This window comes from Colletotrichum acutatum (assembly GCF_030867785.1).
Source record: "Colletotrichum acutatum strain CBS 112980 chromosome Unknown BDZ83scaffold_22, whole genome shotgun sequence".
Taxonomy (NCBI): Eukaryota; Fungi; Ascomycota; class Sordariomycetes; order Glomerellales; family Glomerellaceae; genus Colletotrichum; species Colletotrichum acutatum.
In genome coordinates, this window is record NW_026849016.1 from 155,509 (window position 1) to 179,043 (window position 23,535).

Below are 23,535 nucleotides of genomic sequence, written 5' to 3' on the forward strand. Positions count from 1 at the left end.
AGAATGTCCGCCAAGTCTATCCTCGAGGCCGACGGCAAGGCCATCCTCAACTACCACCTCACCCGCGCTCCCGTCATCAAGGCCTCTCCTCTTCCCGTCCCCACCAAGCACAACCCTCCCCCCAGGTTGTGCTCTCTGCACTTCCCCGAGGACGCCAACGTCGAGGATGTCCTCAACCAGGCCGAGGTCACCTACCCCTGGGTTCTCCAGCCCGGTGTCAAGTTCGTCGCCAAGCCCGATCAATTGATCAAGCGCCGTGGCAAGAGCGGTCTCCTGGCCCTCAACAAGACCTGGCCCGAGGCTCGCGCCTGGATCGCCGAGCGTGCTGGTAAGGAGCAGAAGGTCGAGACCGTCACTGGTGTCCTGCGCCAATTCCTCGTCGAGCCCTTCGTTCCCCACCCTCAAGACACCGAGTACTACATCAACATCATGTCCGTCAGAGATGTAAGTTTGTCGCCGATTTCCTCCCCTTTCGAGCTGGCGGATGCTTTGTGGCAGCAGCGGCAGCGGCAGATGATTCCTGGCGAGGCGTGGCGTGGCGGGCCGTCTTCTCCAATTCGTTGGCGGGGCCGGAGTGGGCAGTCCATCCATCAATGAGTCGCGCGGGTGTGAAAACACCAACGCATCGTCACACTGCAAAAGTGAAACTCATCGACGGTTGAAAGTGAGAATAACTGGAAGAAAACTTTGTTTGGCAACCATGGAAAGAAATTTGCATGCTTTATGGCATTTCCCATCCATGGGTCAAATAAGTGGATTCCGGCCGCTGGACTGCCCTTTCCGGTAATTTTTCTCCCGAACCGGACGAACGGATGCCACGAGACGAGGCCTGTGGCCCGTCCACCCCGTTCACCCATGCCTCTTGCAGAAGCTGCCATATGCACACGGCGGCCCTTATGCCTCATCTGTCAAAACCCTCACTTCAAATCTTCGATGCTAACCATGGACTCTTCGATAGGGCGACTGGATTCTCTTCACCCACGAGGGTGGCGTTGATGTCGGTGATGTTGACGCCAAGGCTGAGAAGCTCTTGATCCCCGTCGACCTTTCACAATACCCTTCCAACGACGAGATCGCCGCGTCTCTGTTGAAGAAGGTCCCCAAGGGTGTTCACAACGTGCTGGTCGACTTCATCACCCGGTTGTACGCCGTCTACGTCGAGTGCCAGTTCACCTACCTCGAGATCAACCCCCTCGTTGTCATCCCTAACGAGGATGCCACCTCCGCCTCTGTGCACTTCCTCGATCTTGCTGCCAAGCTCGACCAGACTGCCGACTTCGAGTGCGGTGTCAAGTGGGCTATTGCCCGCTCCCCTGCCGCTCTCGGTCTGACCAACGTCGCCGCCGCCAACGGCGAGAAGGTCAACATCGATGCCGGCCCGCCAATGGAGTTCCCCGCTCCCTTCGGTCGTGAGCTGACCAAGGAGGAGGCCTACATTGCCGACCTTGATGCCAAGACCGGTGCCTCCCTCAAGCTTACCGTCCTCAACCCCAACGGACGTATCTGGACTCTGGTCGCTGGTGGTGGTGCTTCCGTCGTCTACGCCGATGCCATTGCCTCTTCTGGTTTCGCCGACGAGCTCGCCAACTACGGTGAGTACTCTGGTGCTCCCACCGAGTCTCAGACCTACCACTACGCCCGCACCGTCCTCGACCTCATGCTCCGCGCTCCCCTGACCGACGAGGGCAAGGTCCTCTTCATTGGTGGTGGTATTGCCAACTTCACCAACGTCGCCAGCACATTCAAGGGTGTCATCCGCGCCCTTCGCGACTACGCCAAGCAGCTCAACGAGCACAAGGTCCAGATCTGGGTCCGTCGTGCCGGCCCCAACTACCAGGAGGGTCTCAAGAACATGAAGGCTGCCACCCAAGAACTTGGCCTGAACGCCAAGATCTTTGGCCCCGAGATGCACGTCTCCGGTATCGTGCCCCTGGCCCTCGTCCCCGGCAGATGGGAGGCCAGTGGCGCTGAGGAGTTCAGAGGTTAAACGGTATAAATGAAATGAAATATGTGTGTTTGGGGGGGTGGACTTGGAGAGCCATAGTTCTGGTATCACGGGTTTAGACGAAAGGAAAGTTTTTGCCTGGTATTTGGAATGGTATCTTGCCCACTTTCTTGTACGCTTGCAAGTTTACGGTGTTTATGACGGCTGGTGCAACAAATGCTCTTGACGGGAAGGTCGAGGGCCGGGTCCTTGTATCGTATGTATGGAGGGCATGGTCGACGATCAGATGAGCAAATAATTAGACGCTCTGTAATGTGATCTTGGCTGAAGGTTCAATGCTTGTTTCTCGTTTCAATGTTGTTGTGACTCAAGTGATTAAAGTGATGTTCATGTGTGTGTGTGTTCGGTTATCAACCTGAGATGTATAGACGAGTGTTGGATGTTTTTCCTCTCGTTGAGCTGGTCAAGTGATCATACCTATCAGATAAAGGGGGAGGGAGTCTAGTTTTGTCCCATGTATATCAGTAGAAGGACAGGAAACACGTTCTGAAGCTCTCCTAACAAAGTGACGTAGCATGTACGGTCTTCTGCATCTCAAGCTTTTTTTATTGCGTTTGTAGAATGGCTGGCGGTGGTGGTTTCTTTCAAGCACCCAGCTTATGCAGTCCTCTTCACAGACGTATGTGTATGGTCCTTGACGTACTCTATATGCCACGCGCGCTCTGTCCCTCACGTTTGTTTTCTAACTCGCTTTAAGTAAGGCAGTAAGGTATTCAGCTTTTGCACAATATCGAAGAATTCCCAGCTACATAACGGACATGATTAGTTCGGCTAAGACGACCATGAGCTGGTGAAGTTTGAGTACGTTCATGGTCGAGAACGACGTGGAGGAAAACTTTGGAACACGAAAAGAAAGGGGGAAACGTTGGGGTTTACGGTTCAGACATGAGATCACCACTTTTTAGCGCAACGATGGTGCTGGATAAGTTGGTTAATCATCGGCCCTCGTCACGTTAGAGAACCACGGCCGAGCTAAGGCCGTCTTGGTCTGGATTAAGTCCATGGCCAAGGAGGCAAGTGCTGTTTGGAGGCCATCTGTGTCTGCAGAGTCTCGTCGCTGCGAAGTGGTTCGATTCTTTGCTGTTACTTCTTTGGACGTTCAGCCTCAACCCATCCACTTGCTTTAGACGAACTTGTACACACTCTTTGAATGGCTGGGAACCGCACTCCGCCCTTGACTTTTCGTTATCCGCTTGTACATACGTTCCAGTGAAGCGTAATTAGGGACGACGGGGAAGAACTTAAATAGAGAAGTAGGGCAGAGGAGACGCAGGTGTCAAAAGGGCCCTCGTAAATAAACGGATTTCCTTTCTGCTCTCGAGCTTTAGGCTATCAAATTGCGAAGGCAAATTTAAAGACTTCTCTCTCGTATATCAAAGCAAAGTTCCAGAGCACTACAACTCACAAGTCAACATCTCGATACATGTTACTTGATCGTCGTGGAAGTTTGCGAACGTGAGAAACGTCCTGGTCTAGAATAGATGAACGTTATGTACTTGGAGCTTTATACGACCCCCGATAAAACAGAGAGGATCAGCAGCGACCCTTCTGGCAGAACAGGGTTAAGGGGCTCTATTATCCTAGAGCTACGGTAGGATATAAAAATGATACGCTCTCTGGTTTTTTATTGCATATTTAGCTTTTGTTCCTCTCACTTGGGGAGATTATTGTTATCGACAAGTCTCAGTATAGTCAGGCTGGGAGGAGGCTGCTTATTTGATATTATCCTAGAGCTATGGTAGACTACAAAAGTGAGATACGTTTTGACTAGTGGGGGGGCTTTCGTCACTCTTTCCAGGATGACTGAGAATGACACCTTTCAGTTGAACAAAGTCGAGATGATCTTCCCTTGGGGCGAAGGCCGTATATATAGCTAAACCGTTCCAGCGTAATGGAAGCTTTCGTCGTTCTTACTCAGTCAGCTTAACAACGGCACGGGCAGGTATCTTACAATAGAATCAATCGGGTCTTAATCCTGCACGCTATCTACCAGTTGCACCAAAGGTTAGTTAAAGTTCTCTCCACATCTTAAGGGAAGTGAGTCCCGCGTTCCCTCCTTCATGCCACCCGTCTTCTCGCTCCTTCTACTACCAACCCCTCATCATCTCGCTCACGTCCTACATTCACGAATATGTTGGGGGCCGACAGAACGTAAAAGAACGGAACGCAGCTCAGTGGTACCGATCTACATTTCCTTCTTTTTCTTAGAACTATCCTAGGTGAGCAGACAATAGATCGGTGTCGGTCACTTGGCTTTTCGGGCAGAATCAGCAAGCCTACATCTTGGTGCCGCCTCCGGCCAATAGTTTCCCGTGGGCATCTCATTTATTTAAGGTATGTCGATATAGGACGGCCGTCTAAGACGTGAGTTCCTTCATCAAGATTCCTAAAGATGTCTCACGAACCATCGTGATCTGTACGGTCGCGAACCATCGCCAATCTCAAATTACACCAATTGGAAGGGTTTACCTTGCACAATATTTGAGCACTCATCACCTGTGACATAGCTCAAGTCTTAATAAGTATCAATTGAGGTTTATAAACAAACCGCGGGGAATCTATGATGCCAGAAAGAAACCAAGTCATTACCTCCAAACCTTCCTAATGAGCCACATACAACATCCAGCGTACGCTTCCGGAGCTTTTACAAGAACAAAAGAGCAAGCAGAGGTGCAGCAAGAGCGGCAACCTCGGGGCGCATTGCGATGCCGGCATTGGGGGTGGTGCTCGACGAAGGGGTGGAAGTGCCGGTAGGGGTGGAGGTGCCGGTGGCAGCAGGAATAGTGGTACCGCCAGTGTTAGTGCCGGGGGTGTTGGAGTCGGAGTCGGCAAGGGGAGAGACGGCGAGGCCAGTGATCTCCGTCTTTCCATCAACATCGTAGACCTTGTGCTTGACGGTCCAGTCGGAGATGGAGATGATCTTGCCAGAGGGCTTGTTCTTGATACCGTTGTCGATGAGGTCCTGGCCACCCGGGGGAACGTCGGGCAGAGTGAAGTTGTTGTTAAATCCCTTCTCCTTGATCAAAGACGAGGCGCACTTGGGAGGGTCGGGGGAGGAGGCAGGAGCCTTGGTGGCCTGCAGAGTCTTGAAGTCGACCTTCTTGTACTGGGTGGCAAGGTTCTGGTAGTCAATGAGCAGCTTGACGGACTTATCGTCGTTGACCTTGACGAGGCCATAGTTGTTGTCCTCCTGGCTGTACTCGTAGACGAGACCTCCGGAGAAGACAGAGTTCATGTCGGAGCCGTAGATGGAGCCAATCTCGGTGAAGGGGCGAGGGGTGACCTGGTTGCAGCCAAACTCGGAGAAGAAGACGGGCACAGAGGTGTCCTTCAGACTTGAGACGAGCTGGTCGTAGGTGGAGGTCTTGAAGCTGGAATCACCGCACCACGAGTAAGAGTTGAGGCCGAAGAGGTCGATGCGGCTGGGGTCCTTGGCGTCTCCATTCTCAGCACACTGCAGGTAGTTCCAGGAGTCGACGAGGATCTCGCGCACGTCGGCAGCGGAGTAACCGACGGGGATGGCGCGGTCGGAGTGCTTGGCGATGTAGTTCTTCAAGTCGCGAGTGACGGCGCGGAGGTACTGGGGAACGAACTCGGCAGTCTGAACGTTATTCATGACCTCATTGCCGGAGAAGAAAGCGAGGGTGTTGGGGTAGCTCTTGAAAGCCTCGACGATGGCGAAGGTGCGGTTGAGGTAGGCAGCGTAGTAGCTGGTCCAGGGCTCGAAGCTCGTAATACTCTCGCCGACGAGGGGAGAGTTGACGTCGAGAATCATGTACATGCCAGCTGCGTTAAAGACGGAAGCGCAAGCATCATGGTTCAGGTTGGGGTCGAGGTTGTAGACGCGGATGGCGTTGGCGCCCAGGCGCTGAAGAAGGGCAGCATCGCGCAAGCAAATGTCACCATCGCTGAGGGGGTCGCGACCGTGGGAAGGGTCGTAGCCGGCGCTGCCGCCAATCTGGTAGTCGACACCAACGATCTGGAACTTTTCGCCGCCCTCAGTGACGAAGGCATTGCCCTTGACGGTGAGAGGCTTGACAGCGGCAGCCAGAGTCGCACTCAATGCGACGAGAGCAGTTTGGACCTGCAGGTTGGCGCCAAATTAGATTAAAGTTGCACGGTGATGTCGGTGTTGCAGCATGTCTAGGAGAAGGAAGAGAGCAGGAACATGAGGGGGAGGGAGATCGACAGAATGTGGCGTCGCCAATGTGCAGGAATTTGACGATGGCCCGTGGGGATGTCTCTCCACATGAACCAACAGCAAAGGAACTTGGCTTGTTTTCTTGCGCCCTGATCGACGCCGTGCGATGGATTGCTGCATCGGTTGGACCGGTCGGCTGGGCCAAACGATCCAATGGAAGCGCCGTGGAGGAGGGATAGAAGAATAAAAAGGGCTACAACTTACAAGCATGGCTGCGAATAGGTATTAGCAGGATTATCTCGAGGTAGTAGTGTTGGGTTGGTAGGCGTTGGGTATTAGACGTGTAGTCGTAGAAGTATTTGGTGAAGTCGTTATTCTTCGGTTGGTCGTGCCTTTTAGTCTAAAAGGTGGGACGGAATCCAAGAGAGTGTCGAGAAGATGAATGTGGGTATTTGTGGTGAGCCAAGGCAAGGCAAGAAAAAAGAGAATTGAGACACTAAAAAAGGTCCAAAAAGGAAACAATTCTTCTGTGGATTTGTGGATGTGGTTTGAGAGAGTGACGAGAAACGAAGAGAGGAACGAGGTTTGAAGTGGTCGGAGGAGGGTGTGGTGTGCGAGTGTACGGGCAGACGAACAATACAGGCGCGACTCTGTCGAGCGAGTGTTGCAGACTGCAAACGGTAAGAGGTCTCCAGTCAGTCGGATTCGTAGAGAGAGAGAAAAGAGAACCGAGACCAGGTGCGACAGACAGGCTCTGGGCTAATAAGAGGAGGCAAGTAATAGTAATAAGAAGGAGGAGCAACGGCGAAACTTGACACAGCGAGGGAACTTAGGGAAGTCGTGACATGTAAATTAAAAATGGAAAAGGCACCTTGGCTCCCGCCTGCTGGATACGATGCTCACTGCTTTTGTCTCATCTCGGCCTAGCGTCACACAATTTCTCCCACCTCACTTTCGCACCTTCTTCTCTCCCACCCTCGACCTCGATGTACCTTTTTTACTCCGTACCTCCACCGTGATACTTTGCAGTTGACCTTGCGGTAAGCACGGTAAGAACGGTAAACAAGTGTACTCCGTCAGGTACCGCCACAAGCAAAGGAAGAGAAAAGAACAACAAGGACAAGACGATGATGATGTCCCTCCGTCCCATCTCGAGTCCGCCGGCACTTCCCTCCACTGCGGCGACTTTTTCCCTCCAAGTCTCTCAGACCTTGAGGCTTGCTCTCACATCACCGTCTCATCTCTGCTCACCTGCCCAGCCCATTCATTGGCTCCTTTGCCTCTGCGCCCCCCCTGTTGCGAGTCAAAAACAAGTCGAATTGGTTTCCGTCTCGCAGGCGGCCTTAGCCCCCGTCGCCGACTTTTCCAGACCAACGGTCCTATCTTTCCAACCACACTTTTTCGACAGATCGCCGTCATTAGCTCGCGACCTTGCCTAGAGTCTGCTTTACTAATTGCCTTTCTTTCCGTTTGTTGTTGTCCAGCCACACCCGCCATATAAACTCTCTACTCGAGAGGTCACACACACACACACACAGCCTCTCGGCATCGCAGTTCCTGAAGCAAGGCCCTTCTCTCACACACCTACCTACTGGGCTGGGAAGCGTCAGAGACGGCCCCTCTCTCCACAGTCAAAAGTCCCAAACGCGAGAGAAGCGAAAGAAAGAAAAGAACATGGGATGGCCCGGACAACTCGCTGATCCGGGCGTAGACTGAACAGACATGGGCAATTCGCAACGACGCAACGAACAAATCAGTGGACGAGAGCGAGGGGCGCTGACTAGTCGCCCACTTTCTCTCCTCCGCATGTGCTAAAGCTTGGCTTCTCATTACTTTCCCAGCCTAAACTAATCTCCTTGTTGGTCCTCGGGCTCGTTTATCTGCAGGGCCGCTGGGGTCCATTCCCATGCTGCAGGGCCCCATCTCTTGGGCCTTCCTCTTACGAACAGACGACATGCGACCGAGAGGCACCGTCTTTCAATAACATCTGCTGGTCATGTAAGCTGATGTTGTTTTCAGTGACAGGTCCGAGTCTGCTTTCAACGTCACCACTCAGAAAGACATCTCCCGGAAGAGACAGTCCCCTTCGAAACCATGTGAGACATACTTGTTCAAGCTTTCCTAGGACAATGCGTCCCGACTAGCCAACAGGAGACTCTGAGACACGGGGAACGGGCGGAGTGGATTGATTGACAGAACGAACCACGGCCAATTCTGAACTTTCGCATTCTTCTCCCCTTCCAAGGACCACCACTGAACATATCCGATGTTTTCACCTCAGCATGGTGTCATCTCGACGCTACTTTTCCAGGGTCCGCCTGGTACATCTGCCTTTGTTGCGAGCCAAAACCGCCTCAACGCTCGGGCAAACCGCTGTCTCTGTAACTTTCTTCCCCAAAGAAGGCACTCGGGAACCCAGAGGCGGTTGTTTTGAGACGATTTTGCCTTTGGTCAGCACCCAACTTGGTTCTTTGTTCCACGCACTACCAACCACGTGAACCCGACAACCTCCCGATCTGGCTGGCCTAGATGGCGACTGGTCCAACCGCCAATTGGAGCCTTGGGCTTAGGTTTCTTGCGGCTGACTTTCTAGGCTGTGTTGGTGGAGATGACGAAGCCTTGTCGATGCGCAGAATGGTTTCTCAGCGCTGGTATTTCACAAGCCACCGTACCTTAGCAGTTGTTCTGCGCCGAAAGTTCGTGCTACCATACGAGATCTAGGAACACAAATCACGCAGTTCGTTTGCCCCCATCGACTAGTGTCATTAGTAGCGCCCTACCAGCTGCAAGGCACGAGACTACCTTACGGCGGCTGCGGGCGGTGCATCGCATGTCACGGCATGGCATGGAAAACGCGGGTGTCCCGCGTGCCGTGGAGCCGCTGGGCCCGTTGAACACGAAAGGAAATCCTCTCGCAAGTGGTACTCCGTCAGGGGTCGACCACTTTTGATGCCCCATCACTGTCGTCCCCGTGACTGGCTCTTTACGATGGGGTTCAAAAAGATTGCACTTGCCAGTGGCCCAGCACATCGTATTTCGGCCGGGTGAATGGGTCCTGTCCAGCACAAGTGCTTGATTGTGATAGACTCGCATCCCCCTGCTGGGCCCCCACACGCAAATTATTACCTCACTCACCAAACGGCCCCCATCTTATTTGACTCTTGGCGGGGGGGGGGGGACAACAGACCGGTAGACACGGCCCCGCCCGGCACCTTGCTTCCGTGCCGTGATCGGCTCCGACGGCCGACCTTCCCGACCCACATTCTTGCCCGCGCTATCCGGCATCTCCAACCGAGCCTTTTGCATTCCAATGCAAGCTACATGGCGTCGACCCCGGATTTGGTGGCCGGGCAGATAGCGTAGGGTACTCCAGAATGCCGTGGGCCGGCAATCAAAGCCTTACCGTTGGCTAAGCCTGGCTATCATCTTGATCTATGTTTCTATTTTAAGCACCATCTCACCAATGATGTTGCATTCTCAAGTTCATTGAAGCTCTTCAGAGGTTTCGCCATCACCAGATATGCAAGTCTTAGGGCTCCAGGCCAGTGCCGTATCCTCAAACTCGACATTCTTGCCATCTCGCCGGCAACATCAACACCAACCACCACAACTGTGCGGCACTTCCGAACACTGAGAGATCGACGAAGAAACAAGTGAACGGTATTTGGCCCCTCTATCATACGGATGGGTCGGACGTGATCGTTGCCGTGCTCACAGGGGCTGCGCCACGCTCTGAATGCCCTCGATTGCTAGTTCGTACGCTTTCAGGTTGATTGTAATTTGCTGCCAAGAAATGGGACACTTTTGGGTTACGTGGTTTATCGTGCCGAATGAAGTTTGAATCTTCAGCTATATTGACTGTTTCCTACTTGTGGCTGGCAGATACTTGCTGTGTGTATACGGAGTATGCCAATTGGCTATCTCGGAAGATGGAAGGATGTAGGCGACGATCTCGTTGCCGTTTCCCGAGCCGGTTCCGTTCATCGAACAGAGACACAAACAGGGGATTTCATCATAGATTGACCAGACAATAGGTGGCATGTATCAGAGATGAGGGCTAGGGAGCCGACGCAAAACATTGCTGTTTTTTCGCTCTCAAGAATCATCTTCGTACTTGAGGAATTCAATCACTTATCAAGGCCCGAACGACTTTTTGCGATAGGTAGCAAGATCCAGAACAGTGTGGTAGTTTGTATATATCCTGTATAGACCGTAGTCTATTTCAAGGGGAATCTTCAGCCTACCTGTTCGACGGCGTGTAGTCCTCTGACTCCTTTTCATATTCCGACCTTTTCATTCTGAGATCTACACAAACAAATGATCTGTTTTCTGTGTGGTATCATACCTCTGAGCTATGTATGACTTTTCAAATCATGATCCAAGGGTGACGATGGCGCCGATCGCGTCTTCTCAGAAGGTAGACATGTTGGAGTTTGTGAGGAGGCGACAGCACAGTGAGACTTCTCCTCGGATGGATCATGTGCTCCACGAAATATTGATTTGGAGTTCAATGCAGGTCCGTCTGTAAACAATTTCGCGGGCGTCGAAATTGCCTTTTCATTGAGATACGTTATGAAGCAGCAATGTGGCGACGACCGATAGAGGCCGACAGGCTCCTGCGTGAGTGGCGTTGACAATGATATTCCTTTTACGACCAGCAGCAAGCTAAAAGAATCCTTGAATAGTTAACACACGGTATTCTGACCTAGTTCACATCGTCTTGTGGTCTCAGAAGGCGGCAGATCGAAAAGACAGTGTCCTGGTAGGTAGTTTCTCGTCTTCCCCCTTCGAGAAGGGAGTGCGACGATAGAGGGTTTCAACGCTTACTGCATCTCCCCGGATTTTCCAGGCTAGGTCTGGATGAACTCTTTGAAGGGGTTCACATAGTGTGTAAGAGTTTAGATTTGACCTACTTCCAATACACATGGGCATTTGGGTCCGGTGAATTAGGCTACTATGCGTGGACGATACTGGAAGAGCATCATGAGATGGTAACCACACCCAGTAGAATTAGCAACTTGACTGATTGTATTCTTGCTTGAACATCAATAATAAATGCTGCGTCAGTCAACTTTAGGATACATGAAACACATGCCCTCTTCGAGATTCCTACCACCGTCGACAGCTTGATGTTGTACTTGCTGGTCAAAAGTTGTGGAAACTCGTGTTCTCATTGAGTCCAGGTATTTATTTCGCCTTTTCCTTTAACGTTGTAAGCTGAGTCTGTATTTACGACCTTGCTACCACGGTTTCTATGAGTTGAGTCCGAATCCGGGTATCCTGCCCGTAACATGGAAGATGCCAAGCACAGCATGGATCGAGATGAACTATCAATGACTTTGCGAGAGTTGTCTGAATGAACAATGCAGGGAAAATATGATCTCACTGATGATATACAGCCATGCTTAGAAGTTGAAGGGAAATCACACAAAGTAGTCAAAACTACCTTACACTGAATCCAATGTCAACTTAGCGCTGACAGTCCATTGAAAGCATGGATAGTAATCATGGAAGCTGCTCAGCTTATGCAATTCATTCAAGGTAAGGCTCGAGCTTCTGAAAAGCAGTGTTGACTGTTCAAATAGTTATTATACCGCTACTTCGTCAGGGCAAAAGCAACAGCCAAATGCAAGGGAGCAAATCAGAGACAAAGTGAACCCTGTCGCCATGCCCCCAACGGGCACCAATACACCGCCCCGCTGACTCATGGGGCGCCCAACGTTGACTCTTCAGCGGCATATGCTACCCCCAATTCTGCCGGCAGGAGCTTCCCCCCACCACCATTGGATACCTTACCCTGCCGCGCAGTCACCACTGCACCAGTGCATCCGTACAGCGACCTGAGTGTCACCGCGTCCCCCAACTCCCCGCCGTGCCTGCCTGTGTCCCGTCCACCCCCTTCCTCCACGTTTCCCGACCCTGAGGCTTGTGACTGTCCAGACCGCCCGTCCCAACCCGCTCTCATCCAGTCTGCCCCTCCTCTGGCCCCCCTCCTCCCCTCCTCCGACCGCCGCCGCCGTGCCCGTAGACCTCTGAAACTTTCGAGGCTAGCGAGTTCTTGCTCCCTTGAAGCCTTGACCGATACTCCATCTAATGTTGCCCCGCCTCCGACCCTTTACCCACGCCTTCTCACGACAACCTCCATTGACAAGATTCATACCCAAAAGTCAACCGTTTCGTTTTGCAAGCACAATGGCGCCAGGTAAGCTTCACCGCTGTCCTCTCATACATCGTCACTTCCTCGCCCAAAGCTCCGAATCACGGCCCAATTTCACCTCTGCCCCTCCAACCTCTCTCTCTCTCCCTCTGCCAAACCGGCCCAAGAACATTCCCTTCCCAGAAGAACAAGAAAGGGAACCGCAAAATCACAAAAAAGACTAATTCCTCCAAAATGACAGTCCTCCCCTCCGACCGCAGACCAATCGTCGTCTCCGGCCCCTCGGGCGTCGGTAAGGGCACACTCTACAAGCTCCTCTTCGAGCGCCACCCAGACTCTTTCGCCCTCTCCGTCTCCCACACCACCCGCGGCCCGCGACCCGGCGAGGCGGACGGCGTCGACTACCACTTTGTCACAAAGGACGCCTTTGACGACCTCGTCGCAAAGGACGGCTTCGTCGAGCACGCGACCTTTGGCAGCAACTCGTACGGCACCTCAAAGGCCACCATCGAGGAGCAGTCCGCCAAGGGCAAGCTCGTCGTTCTCGACATCGAGATGGAGGCACGTTTGCTATACACCCTCCTTTCTGGCGGCAAATCCACCCGCAATGCTGACACGAACCACAAATCTAGGGAGTCAAGCAGATCAAGACGTCAAACTTCCCCGCCCGCTACGTCTTCATCGCGCCCCCCTCAGAAGAAGAGCTCGAGAAGCGACTCCGCGGTCGCGGCACCGAAAAGGAAGAGAGCATCCAGAAGCGCCTCGCGCAAGCCAAGCTCGAGCTGGCCTACTCCAAGACCCCCGGCGTCCACGACCTGATTATCGTCAACGACGACCTGGAGAAGGCGTACAAGACTCTCGAGGACTTTGTCTACAACCCTTCTCAGTAGAGAGGAGTCGTCGTCGTCGTCGACCATAATGAGGAGCGCGCAAAAGAGAAAGAGAGCGAGAGAGGGAGGTTGGAGTGGATGACACGGTGGACGGGGCGTTGGAAACTGAATATCCTTTAAGAGTTCACAAAAGGGCTGTGGATCTTTTTCATAGCACGGGCGGTCATTGTGAGCATATATACACACATGAGAGCGTATAAAAGCAACCCATAGAGCCACACACACATGTGGCAGAAACCTCTGGCTACCATTCTTACTTAGGACAGAGGAATACACATCACAAGAAACGTCAAAGCCCGCAAGTCATAAGCCATGTCGGTTGTATTCCACGAGGTATCGAAACGAACTCTCTATCAGAGTACGAATGGATTAAAGTGTAAGAAGAAAATGGGGGTACAAGTGAAGCCGAGCTTGAAATGCTGCTTTAAAAAAAAAGCGGAAATAAGAAAACAGTAGAAGTGCGTCCAGCTGATGAGGCGGAAAGGGGGAATATTGGACTATTTTCGCCAGCACGAGTACTTAAACAACGACCATCAAGTCTAGAGAAGGGGGTATGGGCCTATATCCGTGCGCCACGCAAGCATGTTCGAGCCTCCCATGCGAAATCACTTCCGCCAAGCTTTCCCATGGACGTAGCAGCTGCTACCTCCCCTCTGCATTACTGATCGATGCAGCATCCGCATGCTGTCGAGGCCGTACCGTGCCTGTTCTTTTGTTGGTCTGCGCATAACACCATGAGATTGAAAGTCGTCAGAAACCCAGCTGCCCAAGAGTATCATGGCCGTCAGGCGCCTCGAGTAGGTGGGGGTGGGATGTCCGTAAACTAGTATCCGTTCAAGGTCATTCGTTGAGAGTTCCGGCTGAGCTCACGGTCAGCAGCAGGGCTGATGGGTCTGCTACCGCCACCGTGCGCGCTGCTCTCCTTGAGCGCAAGCAATTGCTTGGCACGGAAAGTCTCGTAGTGGATCTGCGAGGTAGTCTCGATGAGATCCTGGAGGTGGGTGCGGAGAAGGAAGTTTCTCAGGTAGACGAATTCGCAGTGGTTCTCATCCTCAACATTGATGACACCCCACCGGTTCTGGCGACCGCGAACCTGCTTGCCGTTGACAATGATGGACTTTTCGGAGCCGACGACGGCAAAGGGAACGAGATCCTGCAAGGTATGTTAGCAATTGGAATGTGCGCGGGCCACAGATGGCATGACTGACCTTGATCTGGGTGTTCAAGCTGCGCTCCTCGTCATCAAACTCGTCGTTGTCGTACGGGTACATCTTGAGGTTGTGGAAAGCGAACTCCTCCTTGATACGCTCCTTGAACTCTTGACGCTCCTCGAGAGTCAGGGTATCGGACTTGGCGATAACGGGAACGACGTTGACGACATCGGACAGCTTCTTCAGGACGACAATGTCGATGGGCTTCAGGGAGTGGCCCGAGGGCTGGATGAAGAAGAGGCAGGCGTGGATGCGAGTGTCTTGAATGTAACGCTCTCGCTGAGCGGTGAGCTCCTTTCGCAAGTAAGCGGAGTGTTGGTCCTTGATGTACTTGACGATGGGATCCCAGCAGCGGTCGTTATTGACCAGGTCGCCGTATCCAGGGGTGTCGACGATGTTGAGGCGCAGACGGACGCCATTCTCCTCGATCATGTGGGAGACGGCCTGGATCTCGGTGGTGGAGCGGACGGGCTCATCGGGCATCAAACGACCCTTGGAGTCGATGAGGTGGGAGGCGAAGATGGTGTTGATCAGGGTGGACTTGCCCAGACCAGTCTGGCCTATATCGTGGAAACACGAGATACAATCAGTCGACTGCCGACGCGACCTTGGGAGACAATCCAGCTTGCTAGGCCAGTGATTGTGATCTGGGATTGCGGGGGGAATAACTTACCGACACAGATGACGTTGAACTGGAAGCCTCTCTTCAGGAGCTTCTTCTCAATCTGGGACGTGATGCTGTCGAAACCGACATGGGTCTGGGGGAAGATGGTTTGAGGCTGCGCCATTGTGACAGCTTTTCCGCAAGGGAGCGAGAGTGAACGGTGCGCGTGAGTGTGTGCTGTTAAGGAGTGAAGTTGAGATACGTTTCTGTATTCCAAGAAAGGTATCTGTTACTCGAACTTCGAATTGCGGCCTCGTCAAGGGGGGGGAGGAGAGACGGAGTTGGAGAAGGCGATGGGCAGGGAGAGAGGAAAAAGAGGATCACGAGGTTGGCGGATGTTTCTGGAGGACAGAAGCCGGTGAATGAGAATGAGCCCAGGTGGGAAAGTCAACCAAATGATTTGGCCCAACCAAGGGTAATTTCCTCTCTTGCTGGCACTTGCTTGCTACCCGTCCCCGTCCACCCCCCAGTGCCCCCCGTGTCCTGTCTGCCAGGCACTGGCTGTCGCCGTTGGCTGCAGCTAATAGGTTGCTCCTTCCACTCCAGCAAACAAATAATTTCCCTGCAGGGAGGTAGGTGCAGGGGGGGGTGGGAGGGAAAGGGGAAAAGGGGTCTCCATCGCCTTGATTGGCTGATGGCGGTCTGTGCACTACCGAAGCTGTGATTGGCTGGTAGATCTCAATTGACAGCTCCCCGGTCGCAAGCCGTTTTTTTTTTCCGGCTCGGAATGGAACAAGCTTGAGCCTCGCGATGTGCACGACAGTGGTGTAGTAGCAGCTTCAACGTGGATACACAATTTTGCGACAGAGCAGCCACGCAGCCACGAACCCTCGATACCTGGCGGCAAAACAACTTTCGGTCCGACTCGATACCGTCGTCAACCAAGAACCCGGTTCTCCTTTCGGCAGTCCCTGACTCCTCGACGACCCCTCCATCAGAGCTCGAATCGACCGATCACCATCCAAGAAAAATGGCAGCCATCGCCATGGGCGCGCAGCCTTTGCGCATGACCTCCCTCTTCCCCCGCATCTCCGCACCAGCCTTCGCTCAGTCACCAAGAATCCTCTCTCTCTACACACGCCAAGTCACCAACTCGTTCCTCCCGGCGCTCTCCTTCGCGCTTCCGGCTTTCAACCTTAACATCCCCGCCTGGCTCGGCGGCATCTGGGAGTCCATTCTGCGGGCCGTACCCAAGAAGAAGACCTCTCACTCGAAGAAGAGACACAGGCAGATGGCAGGCAAGGCGTTGCAGGATGTCAAGTCCCTGTGCAAGTGCCCAGGCTGCGGCCAGATCAAGAGGCAGCACGTGGTATGCCCACACTGCCTGAGCAGTACGTCTCCCTTGCAAGAGCCACCCTCTGTACACGTCGAACTGACAATCATTGTGCAGAGATCAAGGACATGTGGAATGAGGAGAACCCCTCAGGAAAGTTCGTTTAAATCGCCCAATGGCCGTGTAACATTTCGAGACGTGTATATTCAAGTGTACAATTGGTTAGCATACTTTGGCGTTTGGGACAATCCATCACCTTCTTCCAATGTGCCTAGCTGTCACCAAACTGGCGTCCTCTGGTCATGAATTGAGTGAAGTGGAATCGAATTGCTTTGAAGCGGCATTGGCCTACACCTCTGTCCCAATCGGCGTCAACCATAGGCTGATCATCAAGGGCCTATGAAGCTCCTCGATATCATGTGGAGATTGCGAAGTTGCTCATCATACCTGAGATTCGTCCTCACTGAGGAGGCTCAAGGCTGTAAGCGACGAGATGACGAGAGAATGCAGCTCTAATATGAATCTCAACGCGATAAGCTCAGGTTCATCTGCTTGCCGCTGGGAACGTGGAAACATGTTGGCAAAACAACACGACCATGAACGCATATTCTGTCTGTAGCCCGAAGTCAACGTACGAGGACATTCTAGGCCGGTACGGCTTCTTTTGAGTTCCAGTATCAGAGCTCAATTACAGCTCGGGAGGACTCCATGCATGCAATTCTAATGGCCGGGCCGCTGAGATGGAGCCATCAAGATTGACCTCAGTGATAGACAGAGGCAATTCTACGTTCCATCGTCTGCTGCACTCATTTGATGATGCTCCTTGGTCTTCTCAAGTTTGGCGCCTACAGAGGCTTACGTCCTAAGCGAATTCTTACATTTGTTCTGCCACGACTTCGATGTAATGACCTAGGTCTTGCTGGTGGACCTTTTCTTCGTTCTAGGCTACCGTCCTTGATGACTTGGCCTCAAGAACAGACCACAGGGTACTGATTCGATAGATAGGATCAACAAAGGCATGCTCAACGGGAGCAGAGGCCGTGACCTCAGACAAAGATGGCGACTCAGTTTAATGGTGTTGGCAAGTCCTTCATTGTTCTCTGTGAAAAACAAATGGTATTTGAGACAACAAGAACCAACAACAAAGCGACAACCAAGCCTTGCAATCTGATAAATCATAATCAAACACGGTGATCAGAGATATGTTCATAGACCTTTTGTGAGAAGTCAATCTGCAGGCAAGCCATCGAACTATCTGCGCATCGAGATATCAGACTGTATAAGACAATGACTGTCTCTTCCAAAACCAACCACCACTCACAAGTAAACACAAACACGCGCATCTGATATAACAAACAAGCATCGCATAGACGTAAGTAGATTCGCAAATTCATCTAGTAAGTACGATTCTGGGACTGAGCCAAATTACCGAAATGACACCATCTCAGCCCCCTCGAGACAACTCCAAGACCACCGGTCTGGCAGGCATTCCTATTCCAACCGAGCTCGTCCTGCAGATCGTGAAAGCCATTGGCCCGCGACCGAAGCCAAAGCCGGCAAAGCATCTGAGACTTCCCGGTGCTCTCGAGGCCGAGGCTGACTCCGATTCAGATGACTTAGAGATAGTAGACAACTACTTTTACGAAGATCCCAATAAGCCGACACAAACGGACGTTCTCGACGGCATTACCGACCTCAAGAACCTGACTGTCTCTTGTAGAGCACTGTACCAAGTCCTGAGAGGTGAGCTTTACAGACGAAGTGGGCAAGAGGACGACTGGTATGCTCTTCGATGGGCCAGCTTTCACGGCAATCTCTGTGCGCTGGAAGCAGCCGTCGAGGCCGGCGCAACAGTCAACTACGCCTTCTCAAAGGCGGGAACTCCAATAGACACGATGAAATACGGACGCGTAGATAGCACCTTTGAAAGCAACTTCCCCAGACTGCCGAGGTCAATGACGTACAACTTTGGCACGCCCTTGCTCGCGGCGGCGTATGGCGACGTCACCCGGCGACATCAGGCAATCAAGTGGTTGCTCTCCCACGGCGCAAATCCAAACGTCACAGACGCCAACGGCATCACTCCGCTGCATATCGTATGTAGATGGGGCGTGCGAGCGAGCGTGACCGTCGAGCTCCTCTTAAAGAAAGGCGCAGACGCCAATTCCCTCGGCCCTCGAGGGTGGACGCCTCTGCACATGACGTGCTATACGCGCAGATGGCATCCTGACCCGGAGGACCCTCGGCGTCTGTCTCAGCAGAAGCAAGATCTCGCCATGATACCTACTGCAAAGGAGCTGATCAAAGCAGGGGCTGACTTGCGGGCCAGGACGACGTTGGGCGGGGCTAAGGAGTCTGGCGAGCCCTACATCGGTGGCCTGACGCCGTATGAGTTGGCTCTTTACTGTCAGAACGTTACGATGGTCGAGTTCTTCCGCGAGCAGGAAGCGATTGCTTCGGTTAGGTGAGTTGAGATCATAGAGTAACCCGGCAAGTTTGAGGGCTAGAGATTATTGTTTGAAATGGCGTTGCGAGATAGCTCTGTAGTGCGAATAAAGAATTCGAGGTCGTTTGGACTTATACAAAGGGTTATCAAAGTCTAGAAATAGAGTCATATAAGTGAGTAGTATTGTTTCTTGAAGGCAAATTGATCTTCTGGCCATCACATATTCTCATTGAAGACAGGCCAGGATTTTTCCGAAATAAGTGTTTCTCGCTATACAGAATTAAAAGATGAAAGAAAGAGTGAGGTTGAATCAAGTCGGGGCGCTGAGGTAAACTGAGCAAGGGTACTTGCTGGTGCCCCTCCATTGCCCCTCCTGCCGTGCCCCAGCTGCTCTTTGCAGGGGTCTTTTCTCGCAAATGTGTGATGTCAGCCCCCACCTTCTCGACCACTTCGCGTCCATTACCTTCCCGGTCCTACTCACAACCGCGCATCAGCCACAGCGGTACGAGCTTCGCATGGGCTTGGAATCATGGTACGACCTCAGTTGTCTGTTTGTATACGAAAGGGAAGCTAACTCAGCCAGTCGAAACAATATTTGACCACACACACTGTGGATAATGGTGAGCTACCTACCAGCTAGAGCTTGAGAACCTCCGAACCATCGTCTCCAGAGCTTCATCTTGCTAACATGGCGCAAAATTAGCCCACATAACCGACATTTTCAGTCTGGCCACTACCTCAAGGGCTGTGTTGTCTGCGAGCGGCTCATCGACCCTCCACATCCACGACACCGCCGACCCCACGATCTCCATCACGCAGTCCATCAGCGGTGCACACAAGCTGGGCTGCCATCACATCTGCACATCCCGCAATGGTCTAGTCGCCGCGAGTGCAGGCTTCGCCGGCGAGGTGAAGATCTGGGTCATCAACAAGGACACGAGCGAGTGGAAACTCCACTCGGAGATCACGAACAAGGCGGCCAAGGCGGGCGAGGTCTGGGCCATTGCGCTCAGCGAGGATGGAAAATTCCTGGCGGGCACGACCTACGACGGCCGGGTCAATGTGTGGGACGTTGGCGAAGAGGGCACGCCCAAGATCAGAGAGTACGAGACGGGAAGTCCTGGCCAGGGGAGCTTTGGGATGTCGGTCGACTTGAGCCGTGATGGGCGGTACACTGCCAGTGGCCACCAGAACGGTGCTGTCTACGTCTTCAACAACGACAACGGAAAGTTGCTGTTCTCACTGCCAGGTAACAAACCCATATATTTTACCCGCAACGATCGTTTGCTAAAGGAGTGTCTCCAGGCCTGGTGAAGTCTGTCCGCTCTGTCGCATTCTCGCCTGGAAACACCAGACTCGCTGCTGCTGGCGACTCATCCGTGATTGCCCTTTACGATATCAAGAACGGCGAGCAAGTCAGCAACATGACTGGCCACTCCTCATGGATCACATCTGTCGACTGGAACGACACGGGCGAGTACTTGCTTAGCGGAGCAATGGACGGAAAGGTCAAGGTCTGGTCAGTGGAGCGTAGCGCCTGTGTCGCGACGCATAGCGAGACAGACAAGGCCTTGTGGGCTGTTAAGTGGCTCCCGAAGACTGGAAAGAACGAGTCTTTCTGCACGGCGGGCGCCAACAGGAGCATTTCATTCTATAGAGAGGCAACTGGTGCATAAAGGAGTAAGGAAAACCAAAAAGTCAAGGAAGAGTCGGCGTGCATCTACAATACCCTGGAATATGAAACTTCCTGCGGCAGATCCAAAGACAGACGATAGAGACACGTCGAAATGAATAATCACGATGATGATGAGGACAGTGTCAGCTACTGTGCGTATTGCTCAACGAACACAGTATCTTTGAGACGATCACGTGCTTTGGCTCCAACCTCGCGTTGCCCCGCCAAATTAAAGCCCCTGCCACCTTCCTACCTCTTTCGTCATTCATTACACCCCCAGCGCTGGTTCACGGATGACATTGCGACAACACCCATTGGCGACACTATCTGAAGCATTCACCTTCGGTCAGTGATATATCAGATTCATCAGATTGACGTTATCACTACTTCGATTTTTCGTAACTCAATCACTCAAACTTGGCGTTCTCATAGCCACCCATTTAGACCCCTGCCAGTCTACGCACTTGCGACAATTCACACAATGCCAACCACTAGGAGATCAACAGGAGGAGGTCGCGCCAGGCCTGGCCCGGCACGAGGCCAATCGACCATCAGCTTCTCTAACAGAGTGTCGAAACCCGTACCCAAGGACACCAAGAAAACAGTGGCTCTTTCCGCGGCCATTGACCGATCGGACGTAGCAAAACCAAGCAACAAGGAGCACAAGGATGTCGTCGACGAGATCCAGATCGAGGAGCCCGTGACGCCCGAGGTTGAGAATGTTGAAGCCAAGGAAGAAGTCCCCGAAAAGTCAGAGGCCGAAGTGAGGGCCGAGAAGATCAGCGACGCGCAGATCAACAAGTATTGGAAGTCGATCGAGGCTCAGCGCATTGCGCCTAGGGTGCACCAGGGTGATGTGAGTCTGGCTGAGAGGGTTTTGCGATACTTTGATGTTAGCTCTCAATACGGTGTAAGTTATTCTGACCATAACTTTTCGCTGGCCGGAGATACTGATATGACTTGCAGCCCTGCATCGGCCTCCAGCGCATGAAGCGGTGGCAGCGCGCAGAGAGGCTAGGTCTCAACCCGCCTATCGAGGTCCTTGCGGTACTCCTAAAGGAGGAGAAAAAGGGCAACGCTTCGGGGCGGGCTCACTTAGACGAGCTTATGAACTCGACAGCGGTCGGAGCCTCATAATTGTGGAGGATCTCAGCAAGCGTCTACAAAGGTGAAAAAGGTCAAAAGAGTTCACCCCCCCGGTGCTGAACTGGGGGCTACATCTCTTGGTGCTCATGCTGGGAAATTTTTGGGTGCTCATGCTGGGATTCGAACTCGGTACTCGTATGCGCTGAGCCTGTCGTCGAGTAGGCTGGTTGGCGATTTGATTGTTGACCATGAACCATTCCACCACCCACGCCACAGTTTGACCTGACCCCCGACCTAGGGGGCGCCTGCTGTGCTGGTGAGAGGAATGGGACTGAGGGGGTATATGAAGGCTCTGATCGTGGCGGGATGGCACCGGATGAGAGTTTGGTCGTGTATTCGTGGACCCTTTGGGGGGTGGCTGACCGGGTGATCGTCGAGGTGCCTCCTCCCCGCGGGAACCATGTGTGAATAAGCAGACGGAGTTTGGAGTTTCTAGCGGTTCGATGGCTTTTGACGAATCGGTTCTCTGAGGAAGAAAATACGATGCATGCGACACGAGGGTTTTGCTGTAAATTACTACGCGAGATGTTCTATGCTGGACACCAGCGAACATAAATTATACCCCTTATCAGAGGTGATAAAGGTCTCTCGTCTCCCCATCTTGGCCATATCTTGATCAAGCTGCTCTCTACCTTAGTACCAAATACTCCGCGTTCTGTGATGTCCTATCGTCTCCGTGCCAGCGGCCTCCAGCTCCTTCATGGTATCATACAAAAAGAAATCGATCAAAATGGCGTTGACGCTCGTTCCGGGGTGGTCCCTCTGGATCTCCCGTTTGATGAGCTCAACGCACCAAATACTGCACGCTGTTTCCGTAGTTAGCAAGACACATGGAGAAGTGACATGGTCGCAAAGGCTCACCTCTCAATTGCAACTCCAACCTCGATCCGCTCTCAATAACCCGCTTATCAGTGATAGCCGTCGCCAGCGAAGGGCTATAATACAGACAACCCATGGTGCTGAGAATCTGCGGGACCCGGTAGTCGGCGAACATGGTAATCTTGTCAATATCCTTGAAGGCACCGATGCCCTCACCGCCAAAGCATGCCCAGATGTCGGCCACGAGAATCTGCGCCCTCTTGAGGATTCTCACCGGCTTCCGACGGCCGTCGAACTTGTGCTCATCGCGGAAACAGACGAAATCGCGAGCGAGCAAGTTCACAAGCCTTGCGGCCGACCCGTTTGCGGCCTCGATGAGTTTCGTCACGCTGCAACTGTACCTCTCATACAAGACGGTACCAGCTTCCCGCAAGCACGCCAAGCGTTCCTCGAGAAGGGGCATCTCCTCCTCCGTCTTGGAGCGGAAGACGTGCCTGAGGACCTCCAAGTTGCACTCGTCCTCGCTCTGCCAAAAGTCGGAGCTGGTGATGGGGATGCCCTCCTCGAGGGCGCGCTGCAGCGAGGCGACCATGCTCCAGTAGCCCGTCCAGGTCTTGCCGCGATACTCGACGGCGTACCTCTCGTCCTCGGGCTTCTCCGACCAGAAGCAGAAGTTGAGCAGGTCCATGGTGAAGATAAAGTTGGCGGTGCTCTCGTCCTTTGTCTTTGGGTGCAGCTCGTGCTCTGCCCAGGTGGAGGTTGAGTACTTCTTCTGCTCCATCTGGGCATAAATGGTGGCGGCGGCCCTCTTTGTGGCCCTCATGTCGATGGCGACGTCGATGGAGTTGTCGTAGACGAACTCGGCGCCGTCGAGGACGCCCGTCTCGGGTTCATCGTCAATGTTGAGCTTCCCCTGGAACCGCTGGCGGAGGAGGGCCAGGAGTTCGAGGTCGGGCTCGTCGTCGGACATGATTTGGCGAGTATTCCAGTGCCCCGCGATTTATCGATATGCTTGCAGGCGGTACCTGCTGAAAGAGAGAGCCGCAGGAATCCGACTTTATGTAAAACTTGGCTGCACCTTTCAGATGCTTCTAGCCGGCGGCAATGC

At 53.0% G+C, this 23,535-nt stretch overlaps 10 protein-coding genes across 10 annotated transcripts; 6 read left to right on the forward strand and 4 right to left on the reverse strand.

Moving 5' to 3' along the window:
* Window positions 1-3: 3 nt before the first annotated feature.
* Window positions 4-1,987, forward strand: BDZ83DRAFT_649319 (uncharacterized protein; the record flags this gene model as incomplete). Its single annotated transcript, XM_060510262.1, has 2 exons — window positions 4-444; window positions 959-1,987. The coding sequence occupies 2 exons, from the start codon at window positions 4-6 to the stop codon at window positions 1,985-1,987; spliced, it is 1,470 nt and encodes a 489-aa protein (XP_060367765.1).
* A 2,662-nt stretch (window positions 1,988-4,649) lies between these two features.
* BDZ83DRAFT_717566 (glycolipid anchored surface protein) lies at window positions 4,650-7,695 on the reverse strand (the record flags this gene model as incomplete). The annotated part of the gene is made up of 2 exons (XM_060511960.1): window positions 4,650-6,038; window positions 7,675-7,695. 2 exons carry the CDS (start codon window positions 7,693-7,695, stop codon window positions 4,650-4,652), a joined length of 1,410 nt encoding a protein of 469 aa, XP_060367766.1.
* Window positions 7,696-11,980: 4,285 nt separating this feature from the next.
* BDZ83DRAFT_611793 (guanylate kinase) lies at window positions 11,981-13,499 on the forward strand. The gene is made up of 3 exons (XM_060507680.1): window positions 11,981-12,348; window positions 12,545-12,864; window positions 12,936-13,499. Exons 1-3 carry the CDS (start codon window positions 12,240-12,242, stop codon window positions 13,191-13,193), a joined length of 687 nt encoding a protein of 228 aa, XP_060367767.1. The 5' UTR covers window positions 11,981-12,239; the 3' UTR covers window positions 13,194-13,499.
* Window positions 13,500-14,016: 517 nt separating this feature from the next.
* On the reverse strand, window positions 14,017-15,192 carry BDZ83DRAFT_749768 (septin; the record flags this gene model as incomplete). The annotated part of the gene is made up of 3 exons (XM_060513813.1): window positions 14,017-14,346; window positions 14,402-14,964; window positions 15,078-15,192. 3 exons carry the CDS (start codon window positions 15,190-15,192, stop codon window positions 14,017-14,019), a joined length of 1,008 nt encoding a protein of 335 aa, XP_060367768.1.
* Window positions 15,193-16,038: 846 nt separating this feature from the next.
* Window positions 16,039-16,508, forward strand: BDZ83DRAFT_749769 (ribosomal L32p family protein; the record flags this gene model as incomplete). Its single annotated transcript, XM_060513814.1, has 2 exons — window positions 16,039-16,399; window positions 16,459-16,508. 2 exons carry the CDS (start codon window positions 16,039-16,041, stop codon window positions 16,506-16,508), a joined length of 411 nt encoding a protein of 136 aa, XP_060367769.1.
* A 1,139-nt stretch (window positions 16,509-17,647) lies between these two features.
* On the forward strand, window positions 17,648-18,871 carry BDZ83DRAFT_187054 (ankyrin repeat-containing domain protein). The gene has a single exon (XM_060501564.1). The coding sequence runs from the start codon at window positions 17,775-17,777 to the stop codon at window positions 18,807-18,809; it is 1,035 nt and encodes a 344-aa protein (XP_060367770.1). The 5' UTR covers window positions 17,648-17,774; the 3' UTR covers window positions 18,810-18,871.
* A 312-nt stretch (window positions 18,872-19,183) lies between these two features.
* On the forward strand, window positions 19,184-20,689 carry BDZ83DRAFT_611800 (WD repeat domain-containing protein). Its single transcript, XM_060507681.1, has 4 exons — window positions 19,184-19,319; window positions 19,371-19,407; window positions 19,491-20,036; window positions 20,093-20,689. Exons 1-4 carry the CDS (start codon window positions 19,317-19,319, stop codon window positions 20,461-20,463), a joined length of 957 nt encoding a protein of 318 aa, XP_060367771.1. The 5' UTR covers window positions 19,184-19,316; the 3' UTR covers window positions 20,464-20,689.
* On the forward strand, window positions 20,690-21,764 carry BDZ83DRAFT_611803 (DNA polymerase delta). Its single transcript, XM_060507682.1, has 2 exons — window positions 20,690-21,372; window positions 21,429-21,764. The coding sequence occupies exons 1-2, from the start codon at window positions 20,944-20,946 to the stop codon at window positions 21,597-21,599; spliced, it is 600 nt and encodes a 199-aa protein (XP_060367772.1). The 5' UTR covers window positions 20,690-20,943; the 3' UTR covers window positions 21,600-21,764.
* On the reverse strand, window positions 21,758-22,189 carry BDZ83DRAFT_611805 (uncharacterized protein). The gene has a single exon (XM_060507683.1). The coding sequence runs from the start codon at window positions 22,008-22,010 to the stop codon at window positions 21,843-21,845; it is 168 nt and encodes a 55-aa protein (XP_060367773.1). The 5' UTR covers window positions 22,011-22,189; the 3' UTR covers window positions 21,758-21,842.
* Window positions 22,190-22,241: 52 nt separating this feature from the next.
* Window positions 22,242-23,397, reverse strand: BDZ83DRAFT_717570 (uncharacterized protein; the record flags this gene model as incomplete). Its single annotated transcript, XM_060511961.1, has 2 exons — window positions 22,242-22,414; window positions 22,470-23,397. 2 exons carry the CDS (start codon window positions 23,395-23,397, stop codon window positions 22,242-22,244), a joined length of 1,101 nt encoding a protein of 366 aa, XP_060367774.1.
* Window positions 23,398-23,535: the final 138 nt, after the last annotated feature.